A 27967-nucleotide genomic window follows, 5' to 3' on the forward strand; every position below is an offset into this window, starting at 1 on the left:
ATTTTCCCGACATGCACTGCTTTCTGTAGAGAGTTCAAAACGAAACAACAACCCAAGGCCTTTTTTTCCTGCTTCCTCCCAACGATCCCTCCCTCCCCACCTTGGCAACAGGCGGACGCTGTTCCTATTGGCTAACTGTTCGGATGCACCGCGCTCTCGTTGGCCAGATTGCTCGAGAGCAGGCGGGGCTTTCTTGCCCTTTTCCTCCCCTCCTTCAGCTCGGTAAATTGTCCGCCATTTTGTGTGCTCTACTATCTGCAAGGAGGGCGAAAGCGGCAGCTGCGAGAGGAGAGGGCTAGGCTGCGCTCTGAGGTGTGAGGAGGCGTAAGGGGGTGGGGGTCTGTCTAGGGGAACTTTGGGGGGTGAGGGAGAGTTCTGAGAAGGGAGGAGGTGGGGGAAGGAGAGGCCTGCCGCCATGTTGTGTTCCCCCTTTTAAAAACAATAGGTAGGGTCTTCGCAGCACCTCGGGGGAGGGGGGGAGGTTGATGATAAAGGGAGGAAGGAATTGAGCGGCTGATATGATGGGGAAGCTCCTGTGAGAGCGCCTTGTTCTGTAAGTCGCTGGGTGTGTTTAGGTGGGCGTACGGCTTTGGGGGGCTTACTCCCAAGTAAACGTGCTCGGGGAGGGGGGGATCGGAAGAGTGAGAAAAGCCAGTCGAGTTGGGGGTGGGGGTGTTGTCTCTTGCCTCTTCTACGTGCGCGAATGGGGCTGACGGCCTCAATAACAAACGACTGATACATGGGCGAGGGAGGGGGAGAACCTGGGTGAACAATAAGGGGCGTGGGGTCGGTGTTGAAGGAATCTGTGGAGGGGGGGCTGGAGGAAAGGGAGACGGTTGTGTGGGTTCGGAGCAGGGCTTCCAACGGACCTTGACGACAAAATAAAGGCAGGAAAAGTAGATTGCTTGCCCGAATTTTTAATTAGAGGAAGAATTAAAGTATTTTTCTGGGTTAGACATTAGTTCTTGTTCTAACCCTCCCTCCAGGAGTTGGCAATTATCTTTGGTACGTTCATGTCTGTCGACGATCGGAGGGGGCAGTATAAGCGGTGGCTCAAGAATCCTGCATTAACTCGGGGCTAGTTTTCCCTCTGGGGGGTAGAATAAATGGCTACAAGGAAAGCTGTGTGGCTTGATGTGCGCCAGAGAGAGAAAGGGGCGCAGCGGGGGTGGGGGGAATCAAAGGCATTTTGCCGCTGCTGGTTGCTGATGTTTGTGTGTGACCTCATTCTTTGGAGAGTTGTGGAAAATGATGTGTTTGCAGGACAGTGAGACTCACGAGCGTTGTCTTTTTGTTTGTGGGGAGACTTAAGTGAAACAATTATGTGCTAGGGAGGAGAGCCTGGTGTTGTGTTGTAGTAAAGAAAATCTTGTGAGAGGAAGAGGACACCAGCCCCATTTGTCCACGTAGTAGAAACACCTCCCCTCCCCAACTCGACTGGCTTTTCTCTCTTCCACTCACTCTTCCACTCATCCTCTTGTATTTATTACGATAGTATTATAGGTAATAGAATGGTCCTGTGTAGACTAGCAAACACATTGAAATCTCTGGCCAAGTTGTGCCACTGATCCGACTTGACTGTGTTGGGGGTATAGTCCACTTTTTCAAAGCAGGACACTGCCACATACTTTGTTGCAAGTACAAGAACAAAGCGTTACATATAGTAAGCTTATTTTATTTGGGGGGATGGTTCCTCCTCATATTCTTCAAAGCATCAATTTTATTCAATAAAAGAAACCCAAAACAAAAATGTTAGTGCTTTCTTACTGTTTCTAAAGTTCTTGAGGGCGTCTGGTACTTGTTAATCTTTTGGAAGTTAAATTAATGACTTATGTTTTCTACAGTTGAACCAGTAAGTTCAGGGATAACAGACTGCTAAGTTGATATAAATGTTAAAAATGTATGTGGGCTTGTTGGCTACTGGACTTCTCTTAAATAAAGAGCATTAAATTAAGTTTGAGCAATATGTTTAAGTATGTAAAACTACAAACAGTGATGTTTGCAGCTCTTGAAGTATTTTAAATGAGCTGTTTCATAGGGACAGAGCTGTCATTAAAGGAAAAACACTAGCACTATGGAATGATCAAACAAACTAATACACAAAATCGTTAAATCTTTAGAGACTAACGTGTTCCTGGAATTGAAAATTAACAGTGGAATAGTTAACATGAATTTGAATGTGAATGCAGCTAGTAGTGTACACATCTAAGAGTGAAAAATTAATGCATCCAAGTATTTTAAAGTGAAGATATACAAAGCAAACCTTTGCATTGAGAGGCAAGAGTACCATGCCTGGGGGCTCATCAGCTGTGAGGTCTTGACCTTCCCATGCTCAGGCCTTCCAGGAGAGTCTGGTGGGTAACTATGTGGCTGTACCTGATACTGGTCAAGTAGGACTCCTCTTATGTAAATACCAATTTGTCCTATCCAAACTAGCACTTTCTGACAAGGAACTCTATTTGGCACTCTTTTCAGAGCTGGGACTTCTACCCTTGAAGCCCGTGTGCCGAGAATCCGATGTTGGGCTCGGCTTCGTGGCTGAAAACAGCAAATCGGCCCATGAGAACTATCATTCCCAACCAAAGGAAGAGGTCCAACAGGAGTCAGCATCTATTCTTTCAGGTTTGGCAGCAAGAAAGAGGGCAGGAGGTGGAGACTGTGGACACTGAAAAGAAAACTGAAAGGTAAAGGGGTTAATAACTATAATGCAACCTTAAGAGTCCTCTGAAACCTCAATTCAGAGCTGACCTTTAAGACCATTTGTCATGGCTTCCTGAATATTTGGTGAAGGATTGTGAGTTCATGTGTCAAAATGTACTATACCCTTACAAAGGTATTCTTGTGGAAAATCATGAAAGTTAAGCTAGTATTAAAGAGTTCTGTCTAATGACTCGATATTTGGGTGTTTTATTGCGTAGTAAATTATTTGTTTTTGTTTTTTAATATATATATTTTTATTCTTTTTAACATCTAAAACAATAAACTACAAAAAACTACAATAGTACAAGGGAAGGGAAAGAAGGGAGAATAAGAAGAGGGGGAAGGGGGGTGGAAAAAAGGGGAAGGCAACTTACAAACACTAAACACTACACTTCAATGCTTTCCCTTCATACTGCCATAATTAAAAAAATAGCTTAATAAAGTAATGGTGGAATGGTTGATCTTACAAAATACAAATTACAATTCAAATTAAATCTTTTTCTTTTTCCCCCCTCTGGGCCTCGGACGCAGTTCTCTCTGAGCAGCTACAGCCGCAGCGCTCGTTGGCATAGTAAATTATTTGGTTGGGGTGTTGCTTGTAGAATGTGTTTGCAAAAACATTCTGTATTGCATATTAAGTTTAACGTATTAATACCAAAACCTTACATATGTACACACATTTATTGTAAATCTGAGTTTTGTTACTTTTATGAAAGTAACATTCTCTCTACAGAAGTGTGTGGTATACTTTGTATCTTCTATTGACAGTTGCATTTTCTCCCCCCCCCCATCCTTTTTCCTTGAGTAGGTGACACTTAAATTGAAGATGGGAGGTGGAGAAAGATTTAATATTCCATCTACCCAGCCCAGAAACGCTAACAAGAATCACCAGCAGCTAAACAGGAAAAAGAGCAAAGATCAGAATTCACAGATGAAGAAAATCCACAAGAAAGAAAGGGGACATGGATGTAGTCCATCATCTGCAGCGTGGCAGGCCATGCAGACTGGAGGAAAGAACACAATGCATTTCCAAAATAGCCAGAATTGGAATCCAGTTTTATCCACTGCACTCTTCATGCCTCAAACCAACCAAAATTATGCTGGAGCAAAATTCAGCGAGCCTCCTTCTCCAAGTGTTCTTCCTAAGCCACCAAGTCACTGGGTCACTGTTTCACTGAACCCTGCTGATAAAGAAATCCTGACTTTTCAGCTGAAGACCTTGCTTAAAGTTCAGGCTTGAAATGTAAATTTGAGGGAAACTACATTTTATAGTTTCAAAGTCAGCAATGTTAGGGTCTGCTTTGGGATTCCAGAATGCAAAGCCAGGCACATTTTAGAAATTCAGATTAGCTGTGTGTAATTTTTTTTATGTGTGTGTCGGGGGGGGGGTCTTCCTTTTATGGGCTCTGTGCACTGTATCTATTCTATGTTATTAATGCCATGGTATAACTGATAGGCAGCCACAGGCTTCAGTGCTTGCTTTTTAAACCACCTAACTTTTAATTGTGTTCTTAAGCACTGTTCCCTTTTCAGAGAAAGTAAAATTAATGCAAGTTGACCAAATTTCCACTACAAAATAACTGTAGGCATTGGAGTAAAACCAATAATTTTCTAACGAAACTCACTTTTTTTTTTAACAAAAATCACATATCTAAAATTGAAACTACCATTATGTATTTTTCAGTTTTAAGAATCATTTCAGATGACTAACTTCCATATGAAAAAGTGATTTGGGCAGGCAGATAAAGCCCTGTGACCAAAATCTAAACGTTTACCTAGGGGAAATGAATTTTGTACAGCACTTGTGTAGTAAAAACTTAAGCATGCATTTGATCTCTTGCTTTTTGCGCAAACACAAGCACCCTATAAGTGTGCCAACTCAAAAGCATTTTTGCATTGCCTGGTGACTGCCAAATGCTTTCAAGTGTTCTCCTTCGCACTGTATTTCACTGAGCTGTATTTTAAATACGTTCTGTATGTTTTGTATCTCTTGCTGAAATAGAACTGTTGAGGCCAGTCTCAAGTTAGATGAACTTGTTCAATTAAGGTTCCCAAGTGTAAAAACATCTTTTATGTGTGGAAGAAAGAGCCATGTAAATAAATGTAAAACTTTGTAGCATATGTAAATTTATGCTGGGCTTTCCTGCCAGAATAAAAGTATTTTTAGTACAAAACTGCTGAATGTTAAAAAAGACCATGCTGAGCTCATGGCATGATTTTTTTAAAAAAATTGTTTAAAAAACCTGAAAAGCACATATCTGTGCCCCTTGCACTTGAACAACATAGAGGGTGTATGTACCCATGCTTGGCTTTGTGAGTTTTAAAGTCAACATGGTGCAAAACGAAGCGCTGACTTCAGAAGGTAAAACAAACTTTTAACACTGAGTAAAATCCAGTTTTTGTTAACTAATAGTGCAATTCATTAATTTTAATGAAGCTGAATTGCACCTTTAGGCTGTGATTCTAAAAAACACTTGACGGACAAGTGTGGTTTAGGATTAGGATGCAGTACTGAAGCACACAACTGTTGCATTGCAGTTAGTAAAAGCATTGCTTCCATTTTGAATGTATTAAGTTACTAGTCAAGACTGTCGCAGTTATGCATGTTCTAAAATTTCTTCTAATACAATTCTCTTAAGATACAGGCCTGGCAGTATCCCATCATTGAAGTCTAATCTTATTTTAGATTCCTGCCTTATAGAGCAAGATAAAATAATTTGGTCTGGAGCTATGTTTGAACTTAACGCTTGAAATTCTTGGCAAAAATACAGGTTAACCAGTTTGAAGAGCTACTTCCATAGCAAAGCTTGAGAAACTTTTCTCAGATTGGAAATTTGTTGGCAACGAGCATGTATAATGATTAGGTTTTTAATGAAATCTTAGATTTTGTACGTACCACTTGATTTCATGTTACCTGCCTAAATGTTTAGTAGTAATTGTCTAAAGTTAGACAACGGAGAACATGCCACTTTCTGAAGAACATACAGCTTCAGAGGTACTTGGCTATAAACTAGTGTATTAAACTACTTATACATTCAAAATCTTGGAAACAATAAAATATACCATTTTCCTAAAGACTTAATATTGGATATTGCACCAAAATTTATTATGTCTTGTGTCCCAAATTTATCCTTGAAACTTAAATCATTGCTGTAGCCCAATGTAATTTTAATGTGTTCTAAATTGTGAATGTATTACTTGAGTATGAATTGGAAACAAAATTCAATAAAAATCCCTACCCTTTCCTCCCATAAGTTTGTCTTATTTAACAATTGCTTCTCATTGGGTTTGCGTAGGACTTCTGGGGGGAGTAGAGGTGGTCATGGCTATAACTAAAAGTATATATATATGAATTGTCATAGCTGTGGGTAATTTCATAAAGCAAATACTCCTGGACCTTGGCAGTCCAACCCCGTCCCCCTCACTCACACCCACACAACCCCTGTGTAGCATGTAATTAGCTGTGTGCTGGTAAATGTAGTTCTTCCTCATCCTCTATTAACCCCTTTGACCCCCACCCCAGTTATGGGTTCATACAGCTATTTAATTGTCCAGATTCTACGAATTGCTACTCTTGACACACCACAGAGAAAGGATAAACTAAAGGCTCCTCCCCAGTAGTGGTTCCTAGAAAACTTAATACTACCCAAGAGCTATATGAAAGTGCGTCTTGGCAAGTGCCATGAGATACCTGACTGAACTTTTTGCAAACCCTTTAAAACTTTTATGGTACTTTAGGCATAACACTACAGGCATTTTCTACTGAAGCTTGAAAAAGTATTCAAATACTATGTTCATAGTCTGACCAGTTTAACCACAGAAAAGACTCATTAAAATCCCAACACTGCTGAACATTTACTATGCCTGCTAAATTAGGCAGAAAGTTCCACAAAGCTAGCTCTTAGTATTCAACCATGCCCCTCATTAACTAAAATGGCTTGAGGGCTTTGCTATTAGCAATGGTAGGATCAGCTCTGCCACCATCTGCCCCAGTTCACCACCAGCGGGAACATCCATATCCATTTTAAGGGATTATTAAAACCAGGAGCCACTACAGCCAGCTTCAGTCTCTAACAAGAAAAAGTTCCCCAGGGACTTGGCTGCTTTTGCTGGATCTTGTAAAATAGGCTTAAGTTGGACACCTTACGTTCATCCAGCAAGCTGCAGCAGAAATTTAAACAGCTCACTGCTCAAATCCTTAGAACATTATGAAGACTACACAACTTTTGACAGGAGTACAAGGCAGGCTACAGCTAGGAAGCATTTGGTCTCATATTTATTGGAATTGATACTATAAGACCCCAATGTTTGCCATGGCAGCTGTTAGGGTGCCATGGCAAATATTGTGTAATACCTCCTGAGTGCCATACTGGGTGCCAGGGCAAACATGTACAATACTGTGATGGGTGTATGCAGTCCCTATTTCACAACGCACTGCAGAAGCTGCTGACTTCTCCGATAAAATTTAATGGCCTAGCTTTTCACACTTGCTACAACACGCAACATTCGAGCCTTCCAGAATTATGCAGACAACACTGCACCAATGCTGACAGGAGCACTGCCACCTTATCCGGGCTACTTCAGACACTTGATGATGTGCTATAAGGTCATTTTTGTCATAATCCCAGAGGCTGAGACACCTCTAATTACAGCCAGGCAGGAAAGCACTTGCTATACAAAGGAACAGAATGCTACATGCTTAAACAATGTATAAAAAGCAAAATGTGTGCCAAAGTCAAAACCACCAACGAGACAGTTGTATTTACTATGGGGGAAGACAATCTTTCATGGGACATGGTATGCTGCTTTATAAAAATGTTTAGAAGGGACTGGAGTGTATGAGGCAACTGTTCCTGCCCTTAGCACAATGTTCTGTTCCTGCTTTAAACTAAAATTATGCTTATAAAATGTTTGAACTGTCAAAAAATTTGATTAAATCGTATCAAGCCATAATGAACACGAAAGCTGGTATCTCTGTTCAAAATACGCAGAGCAAGTTACTTTCTTCGTTGAAATTTCTTCCCTTTAGTCAAATCTCTACAATTAAAATTTTAAAGACTGCAACAATTCTAGAAGATCAGTATTTCTTTTTTTATTACAGCGTGTTTGCTAGATTTACAGCAAGCAAGAGAATAAGCTGGGTCTATATTTTGATCAAAACATCAATGTTTTAAAGTCATACACAACATTTGTTAAAAAGAACATATAAAAATACCTTTTAAGAAGCCTCTATAAGAAAGGAAATACAAAGTTTATTTCCACAACTTTCCTCTGTCCAGAGCTGCATTCTAATGCTACAGTTTTTAACAATACACCGTGTTGTTTCAAACTATACATCAGGGAGAAGTCTACAAAATTAAAAGGAACGTGGATATAAATGATTGCATAGCAGAACATGAACATCAACAATAACCAAAGTTAGAAATACTATCAAATATACAAAGGTTTTAGAGTCACCCTTTAAACATGTTCTACCGCCAGTATTTCAAAAAGCTAGCTTCTGATCAGAAAGGCCCTGTTGAATTTGAAAACAGCATTCTTTATCAACATTAATTTGTCCTCAACAGAAGACAATGGCCACTGGCTGTCAGAGGCTGGCTTTTTACACATTTCAATAGAAAAGCTACGTTCATAATACAAGATCATGCCCTCTCCGGGGAATACTTGAGATTAGACCATGGCAATTTTTTTCAATTTCAGTTTAGATACAACAAACTAAAAGCAAATGGAACAAATTGAGACTTGCCACTCAAAGGAGGTAAAAACTTAAGCTGCCAATTAGGATTACAGGCCTGGCTGGAAATTGGTACCAATGGACAAAAAGCTACCTAAATGAAGTCATCGGCAAAAAATTTTAGTTCTGATATACCACACATACTAATCAGATGTTTTAATTGTGTCTATACAGCAAGAAACCCTAAGCAATTTGGGCAACCGCTCACAATAACTTGATATTCTATACTGCATCTAAGTGTAAACACATTTACCTAATTATTGAGTGGAACACCACCATCCACTTGTAGGGGTTGAAATATCAGGAGACTCCTAAAATCTTGACAAGACTCACAATAAGCTCTCCACATCTCTGCCCACTCTGTTATACTACCAACACTTCAACACCATCTTTCCACTTGCTCTAGGAACCAGCCATCTTAATATCATGGAGAATACAAACTATCTTCCCTTTTTGATCTAGAAACTGAGATGACCAGTTTATATTTTCAGCAGTCAGTGTTTCATCCTAGCTGCCCAATTTTCCACTTATTCAGCAGGAATTTCTGGGCAATTTAAATAACTATATGTTCTTGGAACAGTTAGAACGAACATTTCCTTTTTGGATGAAATTGTTAGGACAATGCTGTAAACTATGGTCATAATCAAGGTACCATCAATATTTGAAGCATAAAAATGCAAGTGTATTACAAAAATATACATAGACACCACAACAACTTCAAGTAGCTGCCCATGACATTTAACAAAGTGGACTCTTGTATAAGGTTCTCAATTTGTGATTTAATTTTAATAGTTGCCTGCTACAGGGAAAACTGACAAAGATATTTTAAGCAATGCTGCAACATTATAACTCAACTGTGTAATTGGGTTTTACATGCCTAAAAAACAAGGTACACTGTTAGTGGCCACTGGACTTGGGACTAGCCCATGACCGGGATCTGGATTTTGATCTAGATCTAGAATGAGATCTTGACTGAGATTTGGATCTAGCTGGTTCTTTTTTCCTCGGTTCTTTTTCATATCTCGAGCTGGACTTATAGTGTGCCTTAGAATCCGTTTTAGAAGTGCCTCTAGATTTAGTACGAGACGCAGACCTAGAACGTGATTTAGCCTTCATTTCTTTTTTGGGTGGTGACTTAGATCGCGATCTTGAATTGGACTTTGACCTTGAAAAAGATCGGTTACGGTGTTTGAACCTATCAGAAAGAGGAAGATAACAGATTTGAATATGGACAAGTTGCTAGGAGTTGCGTATCTCACATTAAAATGGCTTATCCTAGGCACACCAATCCAATTTTGAATTGGTTATATAAAAGAATCTTTACCTATCATTATCTGAACGACTTCTGCTACGGCGACGTCTTCCAGCAGGTCTACTGCTAAAAAGGTACATCAGAAAAAGTAAACAGTGGCATATACTTTTAGAATAACACACGCACCTATTACGAGGTTTCTTGAGATGCACTTTTTTCTCTTCAATGGCACAGACTTTTTGCAGACAATGTTTGCTTGGATGGTGCATGCAAGGCATAAAAAACTTCCATGCATGTAATTACAAATGAGACTGGATACTTAGAGGCGTCAAACAGGCCACATGATCTCTCTTCTCCTTTACATGGCAGCATAGGTCAAGCCAAGAACAACACTTACTTTCTAGGACTATAAGATCGGCGATAGTTGTAGTCGAAGGATCGGCTTCTTGAACGCCTTCTTTCATAGCTGCGGCTTCTAGAACGCCTGTATCTGTCATAGTCATCGTAACGAGAAGAGCTGTACACATTTCTTCCTTCCTTGGCTTTCATTTGGTTTGGTGCTTCAGAAAGAATTGAACATTGATTCTTAATATTTAGCAATTAATATTTGACACTACATTTTCAATTTGTTTTTGTAAAACCAATTTCTTCCCATAGTTAACATATTTATAATTGCATTTCCTACTCAGAACCCAAGACAGCTATAAAACAAAACCAATTAAAATACAACTGTACAGCTCACATATATAAAAATTCACACACATAATCCCACCACAAAAACATCTGTTGAAATAAGATGCAAAAAACCCAGTGGATCAACTTTGTTGCCTTACTGTGCATGATCATTTCAGACCTCAACTCAAGCCAGTTTGGTGGACCATGAAGTGAGCATAACAAAAGATCAAGTTCTCAATAAGCGCGTCGGTTATGGTGGGAGATACAGTCTTGTTCCCCTTCAATAGTCTCATTAGTAGACCCCTTCAGGACTGGCAAGTTTCACATTTAACTGGTAAGTTTTACACTAATATTTTTCAAAGTTTGGGAAATTGCCGGAAACTTCAGGTGACTGAGCACCTAAAAACTCAGTACACTGTTAGTGCATGCCCAGTCATTGCAGCTAATTCTGAACTGTAGATATTGCTAAGCGATAACAATATTGCCAGGGTTTCCAAAGCCTTGGTTTCCATCAGGAGACTGAAAAAGGTAAAAGATTTGAATTGTCTATTCTCCCTCATAATTTTAGGAACTGGGAGAAGAATGGAAACAGATTTGATTTAGCCATCTAGGGTCAAGATCCAATTAGTCGTGAACAGCAACTAGCAACTATGGGAGAATTACAGGAATCCTTGTGCAGGGGACAGAAGCCGTGCCTCAGACTACTGTTTTCTTTTTAGACACTTCTAACCACAGAGGTTACAAGGCTGCTTTATGAATGTTGGCAAAAATATAAAGCTCTGCAGTACATACCACATTTGGGGTTGTGTGAGAAGCCACACTACTCATAACTTCAAGTATTAAATCTCAAGCCCCAATTCTCTAAGAAAGGATTAAATCAATTGTGAACACAATGCTCTTACTTTTCCGATCTCCTTGAGCAAACTGTATTTCTATCTGACGGCCACATATCCACTTCCGATCCAAATTATGAAGGGCATCTTCAGCATCACGGACATCTTCAAATGTGCTAGATGTTAAGGTACTTGGGAATTTGAAGTATTTACAGCCACACAGTTAGCAAGCTTTGGCTTTCCCATGTCACCAAACACCCTTGTTTTACCAACTCATTTTTGGCATGTTCTATGGCATAACAAAAATTAGCTGACATTAACTATATACCTATTACATACTTTTAGACAAAAGGCAAAATTCAACTAAAAATATTATTTGTAATGCCATATTCCTACTATATGCACTGGTTTATCAAAGAGGTCTGATTTCTCTTTTTGAAAATTTGTGTACCCCTTAAGACTCCCACTGATACATTTAAAATGTTGCACGTTCCCAGTAAAACTAGCACTAAAATGGATGTTTCCTAGACTTGTCCACTATTAGGTTAAAAGTTATACTAGTGTAAAGCTATACCCATACCCATAAAGGCATATGCTAAAAAATTAAGCTTGGGTCAGATGTGACATCATATTCCCTTATTCTATATTTCTCTGTGACCTGAACAGTTTAATTGTCTCTAGATGTCTATTTACCAGCTTCTAAGCAGAAGCTAAATTCAATCCCTCTGCAGATATGCTCAAAAATAAATGCATTCCACTCAGAACCATAGTTTCAAAAGACACAACTAATATTAAGCAAGAATTACAGGGCCCATTGCTAGACTACACCAGACAAATTGATTGGTTTACCACTTACACAAGCAAGAGGATAGCTCTTATTCTGTAGGATACATCAGGTATGGCTCCTTTAATCTTGGCCACCATTCAACTTCATCTTGACCTTTAACTCTTTAAGTGCTCATCAGAAGGACTTGTCATGAGATGCTTGGTCAAAAATGATAGATGGCTTTATCTTTATACTTTGAAAAACAACCTTTTCCCCCATTTGTAGATAAAGCGAAGCTTTGTCTCCCATTATGGCTTGTCCTTCTTCCAGCTTTTCTTTATCTTTTCTTTTCCCAAACTTTCCCTTCTCTTCAAGCCTGATCCTTAAGAGGTCTTTGGCTTGTCTACTTGCCTTAATTCTTGAACTCTACTCTAAATGTTCTTTCATGCTTTCTCTTTGGGGTCGCCATTACTGTACAGCTTTACACTCTGAGGCAACAACAGAGGACAGTAAATTAGGGGACAATAATCAGAGCAAGACTTTTCACCTCATTTTTATACACATCTGCTTTTGATCAAATTATTTCAGTTTCCATGAAGTTAAACAATAAATATCAGCCACATTTTGCTAAGCTTAAGAACAAGTTTATCAATGCCAGTTATATGAAGATGCAAAGAGACATCCGAAGCAGCAGCAAATGCCATTTATATTAAAAGCTAAAGTCTGAATATGAAACTTGCAACAAACAAGCATGTTTTGCTAAATGTGGCTTAGATTTTGAGAAAAATACGGCAGTTTGTAAAGTATTAATCTTTGGGAAAATGCAGCACACCACAATAAGACACATTACATACAACACAGTAAACAGCTTTTTCATTTTAGGTTTGTTACCTCATACACAAATGTGAATTTCATACTTCAACACCCCTCACTAATCAGCCATCTGAAGAAAGGATATTGAACATAAGCAAAACCTCTTGGCCGACGAGTGTAGAAATCCAGAGGAACATACACATCGACGATAGGTCCGTAACGACCAAATTCACGACGCAAATCTTCAGACCTGAAACAGAACGCTTAACATTTGTATGTCTCCCCTACTTATATTACATTAAATTCAGAGACAAAAGTCTAGTTGTATATATTGAATCAATATTGATAAGATACTATCTAATGTCAGACCTGTTTCGTAGCAGCCCGAGTCCCTGCGAAATACTATCTGGAAGCTTAAGTCAGTGGAACTCATTTGTCATAAAAGTTTAGTATCAAGAGTAAGGCCACCATTCAACTTCATCTTGACCTTTAGCTCTTTAAATTGACTGAACTCGGGCTCAAAAGTTCAGCTTCTATGTATTGCTATAATTCTTTAATATGTACTGTTTCTTGGGGACCAATTTTTTAACACCAAGTTCAAAATATAAGAACATTGCCTTTTAGAATTTACAGAGAAGCTGATTCATTAGAAAAAGTAAAACCAGATGCAACTCAAGGGAAAGTATGCTCCAAGCTGCTGCTTTAAATATTATTTTTTTTAAAAAGGTGAATAAGGGAAAATTAACTGCTTTCTATAAGCAATGACTACGTATCCTCAGTGTATTAAGGGGGGATAAGAGAGTCTCATCCTCACTTCAAATCAAAGAAACATAAGTAGTAGTTACTGCAACAAAAAGTGGAAAGTTGGAAGGGCCTTATGTGAAGTAACTGAATGAAACAAATCCCACAAATTTAAGTTCATGACATTTAATGACCACTACTGCTATTTCTCAGTTCACCTCCCAAATTTACTGGTTTCCTGATTAATAACTCATGTATCAATCATGCATTAACAAAGGTTATTAAATCTGAACAAAGGACCTTTAATTAAAGACTATTCAAACCTTAACAAATGAGCAATTCAGACTGATTCATATGTTGCAATTTCCTTTGATGTCACTCATAATATATATGGCTTCTATCTTTGCTGAGGAGACATTGGGTTTTTTTTCTTTGCTTCCCCACACCATTATGGCACACTAGAAACAGAGCCTGTTGTGAGAAAAAAATACAACGGGCCCTAGAAAACTGATTTAGCAGGGCCCTGCTGCGGGGCCTTGGGAGAGCAGTGCTGCCACGCTTGGCCTCTTTGCTGCCTCCATGGCCCGCATCGGGCAGCTCCAGAAGCTGGAAGTGCTGCCAGGGGCAGGAAGGGCCTTGAAGTGCTTCTCGGATTCGTCTCCGCAGCCAGCTGCAGAGCGAGAAGCACTATGGGAGGGGAGCATCAAGAGACCTGGCGTGCTCCTGCACCTTGCAGCTGGCTGCAGAGGCAGGGAGCGCTACCGGCAAGGGGCAATGGCCCTGCAGCTGCCTGGCAATGCTATGGGTGGTAGACCTGGCCTCTAGGAATACAAAGGCCAGGTGTACCCAGCAGAGCCATGGCAGGCATACCTGGCCTCTGTGGGTCCAGAGGCCAGGTCTACCAGCCAAGCATCCAAGAAAGGGGAAGGTAGATCTAGTCCCTCAGGGAATAAGTCAGGAGGGGAAGAGGAGCTGGCTGGTGGGGGCTCTTTCGCGCCCACTGGGCCAGTAGTAAGGCGGGGGAGAGGAGGCAGCCAGCCAGGGTGCTTCAGCACCCATTGGGCCGGTGGCAAGGCGGGGGAGAGGAGCTGGCCAGCCGGGGCACTTCTGCACCTGTCGGGCCGGTAACAAGGCAGGACAAGGAAGAGGAGCTGGACGGGGCACTTCAGCGCCCATCGGGCTGGTGGCAAGGCGGGGGAGCGGGAATCATCACTGTTACAGCACTGTATTGGTAAAGCAACCGGCAACAAGGATATCTCACAAGCCAGTCTCTACGAGAAAACACCTTAGTGTTTTCTGTACAAGCAATCAGGCAGACCCCAAACATATGGGCATTTCAAATACAGTAAAACATTTTCATATTTGAGTAGGAAAATATATGACATAGCTCTCAGTAAACACACACAGCAGGAAAAGATCTGGCTTCTACCACAACTGCTGATAGAGAAGTGTGTTTTGTAAAAACCTTAAGTATTAAGGTGGAAAAAAGTTAAGGAAGAAACTGGAGGAGGAAGAAAAATGTTCTATTAGATCTCAAGTAACTCTTTAAAGCACTGGTTGTGAATGTGTGGGTTGAGACTCAGTCACGACTCTGGCAAGGGGGTTGCCAGGAGGGAAGATAGGGAACAGGATGAGCTATTGGAAAGGAAGTGATGCACATCTGGATTTACCTCTGAATAATGTATAAAGTTGCTGCATAATGCAGCCTGTTGATCAGTGAAGAAGCATATATTTACAGATACCAAACATGAAAAATATAAGATTGTTAACTGATTTGAGATTTCCAGTTTTTATACTTGGGGGCTGGTGGCATGAACTTGCTTTGCAAGTGGGTCCCAAAAAGTACAGTAAGTTTAGAAGTGAGTTCCACCTCAAGACCGTTGCCACCATGCACCCACTTTCCCGAGCAATGTTTTAACTGTTTTTTAAAAAATGTTTTTATATGTATTTTAGCTTTGGTTTTAATGATGTCTTGGGATGGTGGTTGTAATGGTTTTATAATGTAGTTTTATTATGTACATTTTAGTTTGTTAGTTGAGGGCAGAAAAACAGGATATAAATTTTGTAAAATTAATAAAAATAAAGCTCCCAACACAACTGCATAAATAGATCAGGCAAAATAAAGAGACTGTAAGAAGAGGGAAAAACAGGATAACAATGCAGAGCAATAGAAGTGAACAGAATGGAAATGAAGATAGGGAGTGATATTAGTAATATATATTATCTAAGAGTGATACATATTTAAAATGGAGAATGCAACATTTATTTATTTTTAAAATTTCTAGGCTGCCTTTCCACCCAAACAGTGCCACCGAGATGGCATTAAACATTTTCACATTAAAGACTTAAAATAAATTATATAAACAATAATTCAGTAACATATAAACAGATGAAATACTAAAACCAGGGAGGAGTTCACTAACAGTCACTGGGGGTATGCCAAACAGAACTGAAAAGTTTTCTCCCACTGGAATAAGTCAACAATCAAAGGAGACAGATAGGATATCCCCAGGGAGTTCTGACATTTTGTTAGGGATAAATTCAAAACTGAGAGAAAAGAGAAACTTGAAATGAAAGGGGTGGGGGAGATAAAAGAAATGCTCAGTTAGAGATGAAAAAATAAGCGGGCATATAAATTAAAAGAGTGAAAAGATTGTTCTTCGTGTAAAGAACGATGACTCTAACTAAGCCATGATCTTCAGGCATGCCTTTATCAAGGCTAGTTTTATTCGTTGATGGGCTTTAAATTAATTCTGACACAGGATTCTAATGACTAAGGCTCACCCTCAACAACTGACAATCTGACAAATCAGATTAGCAACTGGGAGTGGTCTTCACTTTGAATGGATGGGTTATCATTTTGATTAGATCTCAAACTGGCCTCTCTTTCTAACATCTTCCCCACCCTTCTGTTCCTTGCCTCTTTTTGTTTAAATGTACCTGCCTAATAAAGCGACACTTCACATGTCTGATGAAGTAAGCTCTGACTCTTGCATGCTTGTTACAATACATTTTAAGTATTTATTGTGCCACTAGGCCAGTTTTATTTTGCTGTTATAAACTAGCGTGGCTACCCATCATTGATCCATTCTATTTACCTTGTTAATTAAATTGTGGAATTCACTACCACTGGAAACTGTGACGGCCACTAGCCTAGATGACTTTAAAAGGGAATGAGGCAAATTGGTGCATATATCCAGGATCACAGGAACCTCCACATCCAGAGACAGTCAGCCTCTGATGCTTTTTGGAGGCAACATCAAGGCCTTGGCATCTTAAGCCTATGTGTTAGCATTCCAGGGTAACGGTTAGCCACTGGGTAAAACAGCACTGCTCTGGTCCAGCAAACACAATCCATGCAATATTTTTTTATTACACAGCCATCATCATGTAGAGGTCACAGCGATGGACCAGAATCTGTGAGGCCCAGGTTTATATCCCCACTCTGCCACGGAAGCTTGCTGGGTGACCTTTTACACACTATCAGCCTAAGCTACCTAACAGTAAATTGCTATGAGGACGAATGGAGAAGAATGATGCGACTGAATAAATAAAATAAGCGTGCAAGCTTTGGTGTTCCTCAGAACTCTTATCAGGATCAGGCCAGATATCACGAAATAAAGAGGGAAGCAGATTTTTAAGACGACCTCCTAGCGCCAGCAAGACACATAAAACACGTTCTTAATTATCTCGCTGCCTCCACTCACGCTGTCCGTAGACGACGGACAACGTGGGGGGATTGGGCATAAATGGCGGGAAGGCCTCCCGTGCCACCAACTATATTCGATCGTCGGGGAAACTGGGCTTGGTGAGCCCGGCATAGCCTGCAAAGGCAGCACCGCCCCGGCCTTCCCTCGATTGCTGCTCGCTCAAGCCAAGTCGGGCGCCATGCAGGCCGGAGCCACGAGGATGGCCCGTCCACCCCCTCCTTCCATCGTTCCCTCACGTCCCGCGCGGCGCCCCCCCTCCACACTTACACACACCTGGTGTCGTCGGCCACGTTCCGGACGAAGAGCGAGGTATTGGGAGGCCGCAAGTAGCGAGACATGGCGCTCGCGTAGGTGGCCGACTCGATGTTGGCTGGCGGACAGGAAAGCTGTCCTTCCTACGGGGGAGGGAAGAAGAAGCGCCTCGAGCCCAACCGCCTTGTGCAGGCGTCTCGCGAGACTTGGCTGTTTTGGCGTCAATCGTCCTCTTGGAGACGTCTCGCGAGACTTGGCAGCTTGGGGGGGGCGACGTTCAAAAGCGCAAGACCAACAGCCACCTTTGAGAAATCTCGCGAGACTTGGCTGCTTTGGGGGGGGAGGGGTGGTAAGACGTCCTTCGCACACAATAGGGGAGTGGGAAGGGAGGCGCTTGCGCATTGTTCGCTGGCCGCCGTAAAGTTACGTTAGGCGGGAGGGAGAGAGGAATGCGCGCGCGTCGCTGCCGGCCTTGTGAGTGGAAGAGTTTCTTCGGCTTATGCTTTGCTGCCGGTTATCAGACCGCTCGTGTTATGTTGTATACGCGCAAGCGCAAAAGTTTCTAACCCTTCCCCCCTCCGCGTCCCATGCAAGCCGGCGGAATGGCCTCTCAGGCTTTTGTCAGACGGATTGTATAGCGCATGCGCATTCAGCTCTTTTCCTCGAGTAGTCGAGGCTCTCGTTTTTCCCTCCTTGAGCGCGCGGGTGGCATGTCGAATATTCTGCCTGTGAGGAAGTCGCCATTGGAGAACGACTCGCAATCCGTTCTGGTCTCTTGGTTGAACAGGAGGATGTTTCTCAGACGCATGTAAACATAAAAGCCATGCTGGTGCCAACCAGGGATGCAGCTAGTGCAACATCCTGCTTCACACAGTGGCCAACCAGTTTCCCTGAATGGGGAATAAATGGCATAGACAAGGCCTTCCACCTGATATGGCCCACTGGCATTCAGAGATTGATTGCTTCTGGAAATGGTTTCCCTATAGTTACCATAGCTAGTAGCCTTTGATAAACTATCCTCCATAAATCTGCCTCTACTAGTGGGTGAATGTGCTTTGCATGTGCCCAGAGGTGCTAATCCCAGGATTGCCATCATCCAGGTGGGGGCTGAACAAGGTGACGTCATTGCGTAGGCCCCAGGAGTGCTCCCTGGCTTTGTGCCAGGCCAATTTGGTCCATTTGGGGGCTCAAATCAGACAAGTGTGAAGCTTGGGAGCACTTCCCGAGCCTGCTTGATGATGTCACTCCTGGAAGTGACGTCATTGCACGGCACCAGGAGCACACGCAGAGTGTGTGCAGAGACCTCAGGAAGATAAGTGCTCCCCCCGCCCACAGGGAGGGTCAGGGGACCTGGCAACCCTATTGCCATGCTCCTCCAGAGCTCAAAGCGGGGAACTGAGGGGTTGCGGGGGCAGGGCGTGACAGGAGCACCTTCAGAATGCTGCTGTGCTGGGAATGACGTCATTCCCAGTGTGACCAATAAGCGTTCTGGAGTGTTTGGGAGTGCACTCCTGGGGTTTCTTAGCCCATTTCTGCAACTTTCCCTGCTGCCAGCCAGGTGAGAGGTGGTAAGGGCAGAGGCTGGGAAAGAGGGAGCTTGTAACTCTAGGCCTGGAGATCTGGAATTACAGCTAAGCTGTAGACAAAACATCAGTTCCACTGGACAAAATGGCTGCACTGCAGGGTGGACTCCGTGGTGTTATACCTTGCTGACCCTCTCCCTCCCAAACTACACACTCCCCAAGATCCATCCCTACATCTCCAGGAATTTCCCAGTCCAGAGATGGCAACCCTAGCACACTGAATTGCTGGGTGCAGCTTTATTCTCTCAACTGTGTAGGCCTTTGAGTCCCTAGTTGGAGTAAAGGGGGAAGAAAAGTGTGCCACATAATAAATAAAATGTCCTCCAGAGCTGATTTCAAAAATGTCACTCTTAATATCATCACAGATGCTTGTATTCTGTTCCTGATTCAACTAGCCAGTATGGTGTAATGGTGCGAGTGTCAGATTAGGTCCAAGATTCAAATCTCCACTCTTCCAGAAGCCCACTGGATCAGCTTGAGCCAGCCGTGGTCAGCCAAACCTACCACACAAGGTTGTTGTGAAGATAAAATAGGGACCTGTCTTGCTCCGTGCAGACTGGCCAGGTATGGGCTCCTCTGGAGTAGGGCCACCACCGGTTTGGTTGACTAGACTTGGGAGCGTAGACTGGAGCTTGGAGCACTCCTGTGGGCAGCACAGTGATGTCACTTCCAGAAGTGATGTCACTGCGTGCCAGCTGGGAGCATGCATGTCACCTGTTTGCCCAGGTTGTCAGTGGCAGGCAGTTCCTGGATGGCTTGCCACTTCCTGCTGCAGGTGATCGGTGTGCAGAGTGGCAAACTCCCGGCAGTTTGCCTGCTACCAGGCTCCTAGCAAGCATAGATCGATCCTATTAATAATCTTTGCAGCCCGCATGATAATGAATACACACTATTGAGGAAAATGCTGGCCTTGTTCCTTGTGGAGGCAGATCCCTCTGCAGCCCAGAGCTATGCTTTTCTCTGGTGCGCAGTGTTGTGGCCAGTTTAATTATTAGGCCATCTTCCATTGTAATTGCTTTATTGTATATATTATTATAGTTTTGGACATTTCTTTTTTTCCTCAAGACAAAATAGGAATGCAACAGTCATGCGGTGAACAAACGGGTGTAGGTTTGCATCAGTTTAAGAGGATAATCTTTGATGTATAAGTGCCTCATTCAAAGAAATGAAAAAACTGGGTGGTGTTTGGCAAACCAAAATGGGATTATTCACACTGTCCCGCCTTTTGTTGGGATTATATATTTATATATTTAGTTTGGTTTAGTTTAGTAACTTAGCAGAGTAACACAGAGCAATTTAGTCAGAAGTGTTTAAACCCTTACAAACGTGCATTAATTAATCCTCAGACAAAATTCATAGAAAGATAGAACTTACATTTTATTGTAGCAGATTTCTTCCATAGTAATATCTTCTGGTAATAAGAAGGGAAAGATCCTAATCTAAAGAGTTACATTCCTTAGTCTAATGCCACGGCCTGAAACTAGGCAGCGAGGCTGGAAGTGGGTCTGTGGACAAAAAGAAGGGCTCCATAAGGAGCATGGTGGCTTTACATCTTTTCTCTTTGGAAGACCATGAGGGAAGGTGTGAAATTTCCCAAGAGGCACAGAGGCAGGAGAGGAGGAGTCAGTAGGCGTTCCCACCTTAGACAAGAGAGTGGCAGATTGCTAGATTTATACATTACATTCAAAGAGACGTGCAGCACCCTCCCGTGTCCAAAGACAGGCTGAGTCACCTATTCCAACACCTTTCAGGGTTGTTTCAAGGATTAATGATCAGACATTTTGTTTCTGGCCATCTCCATATTTCTCAGTCTTTGAAACCTGTGTCTCTGGGGATTATCAAACTGGGGATATCTATCATTTACTTCAATTATAGTCTGCCTTTCTCACTGAGGCTCAAGGTGGATTAAAACCAATGTGAAAGAAACAGTCTAATACATAAAATACATTCAATAATACATAAAATAGCACAGATTTCTCAGCTCTTTAATGATCTACGATTCCCAAAGTTCTCTCAGATGGGTTGGTTAGGCTGTACATGATAGCAAAGTAAAACAGGAGTCCAGCAGCACTTTAAAGACTAACAAAATTTATTCCAGCAGATGTTGTTGTGATTCAGAGCATGAAGTGTACACCCGAAAGTGAATGTATTTATACTATCAACAGAAAGAAGGTGAGGGGAGTGGAGTGGGGGGAGAGATGCTGCAAAGAGAGGCGAGTTAAAGACAAGATCCAAATGAAAGAGTAATAATTATCCGTCCGCTGAATGGATGAGCACTGCCCAAACTGGCCTCAATGTCCCAGAAAAATTCTGCCGCCCCCCTTTTCATTTTATTGAGCACTGCAGTCACATACATAAAACAAAACATTATGGGTGATGGAAAGTATATTTTATTTCCCAAATATAAAAATGTCTATTGCAAACCAAAGTCTTATTTGCATTTTTAGATCTTCCTGCTTTTCCTGACAAACGTTGCAGAACCTGCCGTTATTCTCTGTGGAGGATAAGTTTGAACAGTGCTGTTAGTTTTCTTGTTTAACCAACATGAAACACATCAGTCCACAACACAATGAAAATCGTGAGGGGCATTAGGGACTGGCAGAATCATCAAACCCAGTGAACTGATTACTGGGTGGTCCCAGACTTCATCGAATCATGGAATTCGACCACAAAAAAATCCCAGGTAAATGTTTTTTCTTTTTCTTTCTTTTTTAAATGCGAGCTGTCTATTGTACAACAGAGTACTGGAGAGAGAAAGAATGTTTAGTGGATGGAACGCTAGGCTTGGATTACAGATGTGGCAGCCAGGGGGAGGGGGGAGGAACAGAAACATTTGGAGAGGGGGGGATTTTTTCCCATCTGAACACTCCCTCCAACTTATTAACATTAGTAGAAATTCCCATGAAGATCATGTATCTGCAAACCACCACAGGGATGCAGTGTGATCCTATTAATATTTACTCAAATCTCCCACTCTTTTCAATAGGACATCCAACTGCTCACGGCTGCAGTCTTGAACACCATGCATTCGTATTCAAGAGGGCAGAAGCTTTCCTTGTTCCTCCCGAGGCGTAGTCTAGGAATCAGAGCCGATTCAAGGCATTTTGCCTTGGTCAAGTGGAGCACAAGTGGATGGCAAGTGAACAGGGAGGAATACATGTGAGTCTGTTCACTTGCCATTCAAGTGTAATTCGTCACTTGTAGCTTGGCCCTCAGCTTCAGTGGCACTTCTTTGCAAAGGGGCCCAGAAGAGAGAGGGCAGGGCACAAGCACTGGGCTTCAGCAGGCACAAGGAACTGGAGGCATCGAGCCCGCCCACCCCCACCTTCCCTTCCAGACTCCTTCCAGTTTGGAAAGTTCCCTGAATCTCTTGCTGTCAGTGTTCACAGGACTCTGTGCATGATCTATAAGCTGGGCAGAATCTGTGTTTTCATTTGGATGCTTTCACAAGGCATTCCCCACCCCTCCAGGATAGTTATGTGCTTATGAATCACTGCAGTATTCCTGAGGAACACTTCGACCCTGCTTTAAAAAAAAAATAAATACAAGGCAGCTCATAATACAAATTTTGTTCATTTTTGTATGCAGTGAGGATTGCCAAATCACATCCCCAGGCACAACGAACAGCCTGGTACTCTCTTTTGCCCTGAACACATTTGGGGAGTGTAGTTAACAGCAGGGAGACAGAAGTGGGGCTCACCAACCAGTCTGCTGTCTTCCTCCTGTGAAAGGAGGTGAGAGCAGGAGGAAAGTAAGCCCGCACGACCTGGGCTGCCCTGCTGTGCACCTGTTCTGTAGAGGAGGGGGCTCTCAGCTCTGTGTTAAATTAGAAAGCAATTTAAAATGGTGTTAGTAGACTGTTAAGGGATTTTTCTGAGGACCCCTGAAATCCTATGTGAGCATTATTGAAGCTGATCTGCCATACAATAGGTAAATTTGCCTCGGTGGGCAGATTCTTTCTCCTTATCTGTAGATACTAAACTACAAGTCAGCACAATCTTGCAGTGAGGCGAGAGAGTTCCTTTCAACTATAAACATTTTTCATTGTTTTCACTTCGCAACTAAGATTTTAACCTTTAATTTGTTACTTCCCAGAAGCATTTCGAACCCATAACAAAAGTATGACTTCAGCATCGAGGTGTTTACATTACAGTGAGATCTTACTGGCCTGTCAATCAGGCTTGTTGGGTGCCATGTATCCTGGGAAATGGAATTCGGAAGGGATGTTTGTATTAACCTTCTTGATCTTTTATTCTGTAAACAAATAGCAATTGTTCTGTAAACACTAGCACTAGGGGTATATAAGATCCCCTGATGTAACTGGTCTTTATACATATGATCCAGAGAGAGACAATATGCACCTGGGCTATTTATAAACAATAAAAAAATTCTTTATAAATCACTGTTTTGGTGTCTTAATTCTGTGTGAGGTTATTGGTTGAAGCGGGGTTTGAATTGGCAAGCAGAGTATTCTGAAATAAATCCCCTCTCACAGACACAATTTTAAAACCCGGGGAAGTTGTCCTTTGTAGTTTCCCTCTATGTAAGTGCAGAGCGTCTTTCCCCTACAAGCTAGAAAGGGATACAAAGTTCAAAATAAATGATTGCATTCCTAATGTGTTCCTCACATGTTGGAGATGGAGACTTCTGGGACAAAGAACATGGAGGTGCCAGACTGACCCTCTCTCTGTCGAGACTTTTTTCTTCTTCTCCCGACTCTTTCCCACCCATCCTATGCTGTCAGTATTTACTCACCTCCACCATTTCATTGCCTTGTATTTCTTGCTCGTGGGTGAATTTGTCTGTTTTGGATATTAGTTTTCCATCTACCAAGTTTACTGTGCACTGTAAAAATTGAGAGGGAAAAGAGTTTTCGAACAAAGACAGCAGGGTATGACAGAGCAAACGACCAGAGTTGCATCACTGTGAACTCACCCAGCGGGCCAAGTGAAATGTTACAGGTACAATCTTGACCCATCAAACAGAATATACTGCAATGGGCATAGAGGCTGTAGACTCTTGGAAACAGCACAAATAAAAACAAAGTTACCAGCTCCAGATTGTAGTCTGAAGATCTTCAGGGTAGAGAACAGCAATGCCCCCCTCCCGCCCCTGTTCCCAAACAGTCTTCTGTTTTTTTTTCTGGGTCTGGCCCTAGCAACCCTTCAAAGAATTCTGAGGCAGAGACAATTCTACCACAAAGTCAGGTGGTATAGATCCAGAGGAGTTAGCTGTGTTAGTCTGTAGTAGCAAAAATAGAAAAGGGTCCAGTAGCACCTTTAAGACTAACCAACTTTACTGTAGCATAAGCTTTCAAGAATCATAGCATCTGAAGAAGAGAACTGTGATTCTCGAAAGCCAGGTGAGAGAAAGTTACCTCTGGTGGAAGATTTGGGTGCCATTCAGGGTGGCAGTGAAAATGGGTGATTTGACCCACAGGCCACAATTCACTAGGGAATGGAGGAAGAATGGGCCAAAGTGGCACAGAAACATGGCAGTGAGTGGTACACCATGTCAAAATCAAGAGTGCTAGGGAATGCCATTCAGATTTGGGAACTGCAGTTCTTTAGGGTTGGATCTGACCAGGGCCGATTCCAGACGGCCCTCCCCATGCCGAAACGTCGTGTGTCGTCACGTGGAAAACGCGATATTTCATGTTTTCCGCGCGACGATGCGCGACGTTTCGGCATGGGGAGGGCCGTCTGGAATCAGCCCAGCTTTTCTGCTAGTGAAGAAGAAAGAAGCTAGCTGCTGACAGCCATGTTGGATATGTACTAAGGAAAGAACTGGGTGAGATTAAGCAGACAAGCTAGTAGGATCCACCCCATCATTTCCAGAAGCCTTTGAATAGAAACCAGAATCCTTCCCATCAGTTAATAACACAGGTATACTTGAACACTGAACTAAGGTCTTGTGGCTGCCAGTAATCTGCAAGTCAGGAGTTACCTTCACTTTTTTGTTATCCATTGTGGACATTTCTGTTTCTTTCCCAAGTGTGAATGTATTTGTCACAGATTTGTTGGGGGTTTTGGATGTGACAACAAAGTTGTTTCCGGTTTGCTGGATTTCAATTATTGGCTTAATGTCTTTAGCGGTTTTGATGATATCTTCTGGTAAGGCTGAAAAGGAAAAAAAGGAGGGGCGGACAGAGTAGTATTTTGTATTGTCGAAGGCTTTCACGGCCGGAGAACGATGGCTGTTGTGGGTTTTCCGGGCTGTATGCCGTGGTCTTGGCATTGTAGTTCCTGACGTTTCGCCAGCAGCTGTGACTGGCATCTTCAGAGGTGTAGCACCAAAAGACAGATCTCTCAGTGTCACAGTGTGGAAAAGATGTAGGTCATTTGTATCTACTCAGGAGGGGTGGGGTTGAGCTGAGTCATCCTGTAAGAGTTTCCCAGGGTGTGGAATGCTAATGGCGGGAGGCTTCACTGTATCCTGAGGAGGTTCTTTTGCATATGGATTGGTACTTGATGTGCTAATCTTCTATGCAGGGCTATTGTCGGGGATAGAATGTTTTGTTAGCCTGGTGTTTTTCAGAACTGGAAACCATGCTCTGTTCATTCTTAAGGTTTCTTCTTTCCTGTTGAAGTTTTGCTTATGCTTGTGAATTTCAATGGCTTCCCTGTGCAGTCTGACAAAGTAGTTGGAAGTGTTGTCCAGTATTTTGGTGTCCTGGAATAAGATACTGTGCCCTGTTTGAGTTAGGCTATGTTCAGCCACTGCTGATTTTTCAGGTTGTCCAAGTCTGCAGTGTCTTTCATGTTCTTTTATTCTTGTCTGGATGACAAGAATAAAAGAACATAAAAGAACATGAAAGACACTGCAGACTTGGACAACCTGAAAAATCAGCAGTGGCTGAACATAGCCTAACTCAAACAGGGCACAGTATCTTATTCCAGGACACCAAAATACTGGACAACACTTCCAACTACTTTGTCAGACTGCACAGGGAAGCCATTGAAATTCACAAGCATAAGCAAAACTTCAACAGGAAAGAAGAAACCTTAAGAATGAACAGAGCATGGTTTCCAGTTCTGAAAAACACCAGGCTAACAAAACATTCTATCCCCGACAATAGCCCTGCATAGAAGATTAGCACATCAAGTACCAATCCATATGCAAAAGAACCTCCTCAGGATACAGTGAAGCCTCCCGCCATTAGCATTCCACACCCTGGGAAACTCTTGCAGGATGACTCAGCTCAACCCCACCCCTCCTGAGTAGATACAAATGACCTACATCTTTTCCACACTGTGACACTGAGAGATCTGTCTTTTGGTGCTACACCTCTGAAGATGCCAGCCACAGCTGCTGGCGAACCGTCAGGAACTACAATGCCAAGACCACGGCAATGCAGCCCGGAAAACCCACAACAGCCAGAGTAGTATTTTGTTAGATAATATTCCCAGTGCCACGGGCTGCAAAGCCATGAGGACAAAAAGCCACGTACATCACCCCCTCTCCTCCATTTTCTCACAACAATCCTGTGAGGTAGGTTAGGCTGAGAGTATGAAATCACCCAGCAAGGGCAGTTAAGGGTTTCATGCAGTCAAAGTGACCCTATTTACCAAGGACAGTCTCTGTTTTTTTGGTCTTTGCTTTTGGTAATTTGCTGTTTCTTAATTTTCAGGGGATGCCTTGTTAAAATCTGAGTTGTTAAAATTTTTCCTCGGGGTTAAACTTCCTCTCAGAGTTTAGTTTCTAACACCTATGTTCAGTGGCCCCAGTCTAAGGCCCATTGTGACAAAACTCATGAGATGCTTACCAATAGCTCTCAGGAACGCTTCATAGTTCTCTTGGACATACACCTGCCACGTGCCGTTGAATGCCATTTTGGAAACGTGAATCGATGGGACTGGCTGTGCTGCTAGGAACCGGGCAGTGGATTCGCTGGAGGGAATGGATGCTATTTATGAAGAAGGAATCCCATACCCTGCCTAGGGTCAGTTACAAATGATTAAGCCGTGAACTATCAATAATTAATTCTAAATTTGTTCACCGTGGCCATAACCTCCCGTTCATTGTATTGTGAAGAAGGCCGGACTCCTTTTCTCCAGTCTGCTCATCGCTAACATCAAGGTTAACCATAACGAAGGCAGAAAGCCTCCAAGTATTTGTGGCTGCTTTTGCACCAGCATGTTTGTGTGCGGCTCTCTCATTCCTGTTTATGAATAAATAAAATGAAATATTGTTGAAATTATACCACCCTGCACAGGGGTGAAATTGGCAACTGCCCGTTCGTGCATTCACTGTGGTGGCTCCCTTCTTGAGAAATGACCTGCCTAAAGAGGTCAGGAAGTCCCCCACACTTCTATCATTCTGCAGAAGGCACAAAACAATGTTCAGGAAGGCATTTTTATCAAAGGATTAGAACTGTAGTAGAATAGAACAGCTCAGGAGGTTGCTTTTATAAGGGATAGGATTGTGGTCTACTGCGATGTTTGCCGTATGCATTAGGGTTGCCAGGTTTCCTTACCCTCCCAGCAGGAGGGCGGGTACCCAGCACTCACCTTCTCGGAGTTCCTCATCCTGTGCCTGCGCATGACGTCACTTCCAGTGATGGCAGTTCCAGGTGATGTCATTGCACAGGTGCAGGAGCGCACGCACAATTCACAGCGGGCCATTTTGGGCCCCAAACAGGCCCAATTTGGCCCGTTTGGGGCCCAAATTAGCCCACTGCAAAGCATCGGAGCACTCTCAGAGCGGTGCAATGACATCATTCCTGGGAAGTGACGTTGTTGTGCCACCCTGGGAGTGCACTTGGGAGGCCCGTTCTTGCACCTTTCCCCACTCCCCCCTGCTGTCCAGATGAGTGGTAAGGTGGAGGGTGGGAGCAGCCGATCCCCCGCTCCCACTGGGTGTCTGGTAAGCTTAGTATGTATCATCCTCCTTTTCTGCATTGTCTTCT

At 42.6% G+C, this 27967-nt stretch overlaps 3 protein-coding genes across 3 annotated transcripts; 1 reads left to right on the top strand and 2 right to left on the bottom strand.

Moving 5' to 3' along the window:
- Nucleotides 1-216: 216 nt before the first annotated feature.
- Nucleotides 217-5945, top strand: PNRC2 (proline rich nuclear receptor coactivator 2). Its single transcript, XM_054999503.1, has 3 exons — nucleotides 217-312; nucleotides 2476-2684; nucleotides 3509-5945. The coding sequence occupies exon 3, from the start codon at nucleotides 3527-3529 to the stop codon at nucleotides 3938-3940; it is 414 nt and encodes a 137-aa protein (XP_054855478.1). The 5' UTR covers nucleotides 217-312; nucleotides 2476-2684; nucleotides 3509-3526; the 3' UTR covers nucleotides 3941-5945.
- Nucleotides 5946-7767: 1822 nt separating this feature from the next.
- Nucleotides 7768-17665, bottom strand: SRSF10 (serine and arginine rich splicing factor 10). The gene is made up of 6 exons (XM_054999284.1): nucleotides 17498-17665; nucleotides 12917-13023; nucleotides 11264-11365; nucleotides 10084-10246; nucleotides 9759-9812; nucleotides 7768-9629 (listed from the first exon to the last, which is right to left on the bottom strand). The coding sequence occupies exons 1-6, from the start codon at nucleotides 17560-17562 to the stop codon at nucleotides 9332-9334; spliced, it is 789 nt and encodes a 262-aa protein (XP_054855259.1). The 5' UTR covers nucleotides 17563-17665; the 3' UTR covers nucleotides 7768-9331.
- Nucleotides 17666-21433: 3768 nt separating this feature from the next.
- On the bottom strand, nucleotides 21434-27162 carry LOC129342868 (fatty acid-binding protein, liver-like). The gene is made up of 5 exons (XM_054998817.1): nucleotides 27059-27162; nucleotides 26825-26949; nucleotides 25006-25178; nucleotides 23815-23904; nucleotides 21434-21553 (listed from the first exon to the last, which is right to left on the bottom strand). Exons 1-5 carry the CDS (start codon nucleotides 27145-27147, stop codon nucleotides 21503-21505), a joined length of 528 nt encoding a protein of 175 aa, XP_054854792.1. The 5' UTR covers nucleotides 27148-27162; the 3' UTR covers nucleotides 21434-21502.
- Nucleotides 27163-27967: the final 805 nt, after the last annotated feature.

The sequence above is a fragment of the Eublepharis macularius genome, chromosome 15, assembly GCF_028583425.1.
Source record: "Eublepharis macularius isolate TG4126 chromosome 15, MPM_Emac_v1.0, whole genome shotgun sequence".
Taxonomy (NCBI): domain Eukaryota; kingdom Metazoa; phylum Chordata; class Lepidosauria; order Squamata; family Eublepharidae; genus Eublepharis; species Eublepharis macularius.

Excerpts from the sequence above, each read along its gene's own strand:
- PNRC2 (XM_054999503.1), top strand. The coding sequence starts at position 3,527 with ATGGGAGGTGGAGAAAGATTTAATATTCCATCTACCCAGCCCAGAAAC.
- SRSF10 (XM_054999284.1), bottom strand. The coding sequence starts at position 17,562 with ATGTCTCGCTACTTGCGGCCTCCCAATACCTCGCTCTTCGTCCGGAAC. Across the intron at positions 11,366-12,916 it reads AGGTTTTGCTTATGTTCAAT|TTGAAGATGTCCGTGATGCT; the intron begins ATCCTTTCTTCA and ends CATCTAGCACAT. Across the intron at positions 9,813-10,083 it reads CGATCTTATAGTCCTAGAAA|CAGTAGACCTGCTGGAAGAC; the intron begins GTAAGTGTTGTT and ends GTACCTTTTTAG.
- LOC129342868 (XM_054998817.1), bottom strand. The coding sequence starts at position 27,147 with ATGGTTAACCTTGATGTTAGCGATGAGCAGACTGGAGAAAAGGAGTCC. Across the intron at positions 26,950-27,058 it reads AACGGGAGGTTATGGCCACG|CGAATCCACTGCCCGGTTCC; the intron begins GTGAACAAATTT and ends CATTCCCTCCAG. Across the intron at positions 21,554-23,814 it reads AAGGCAATGAAATGGTGGAG|AGAATAACGGCAGGTTCTGC; the intron begins GTGAGTAAATAC and ends TATCCTCCACAG.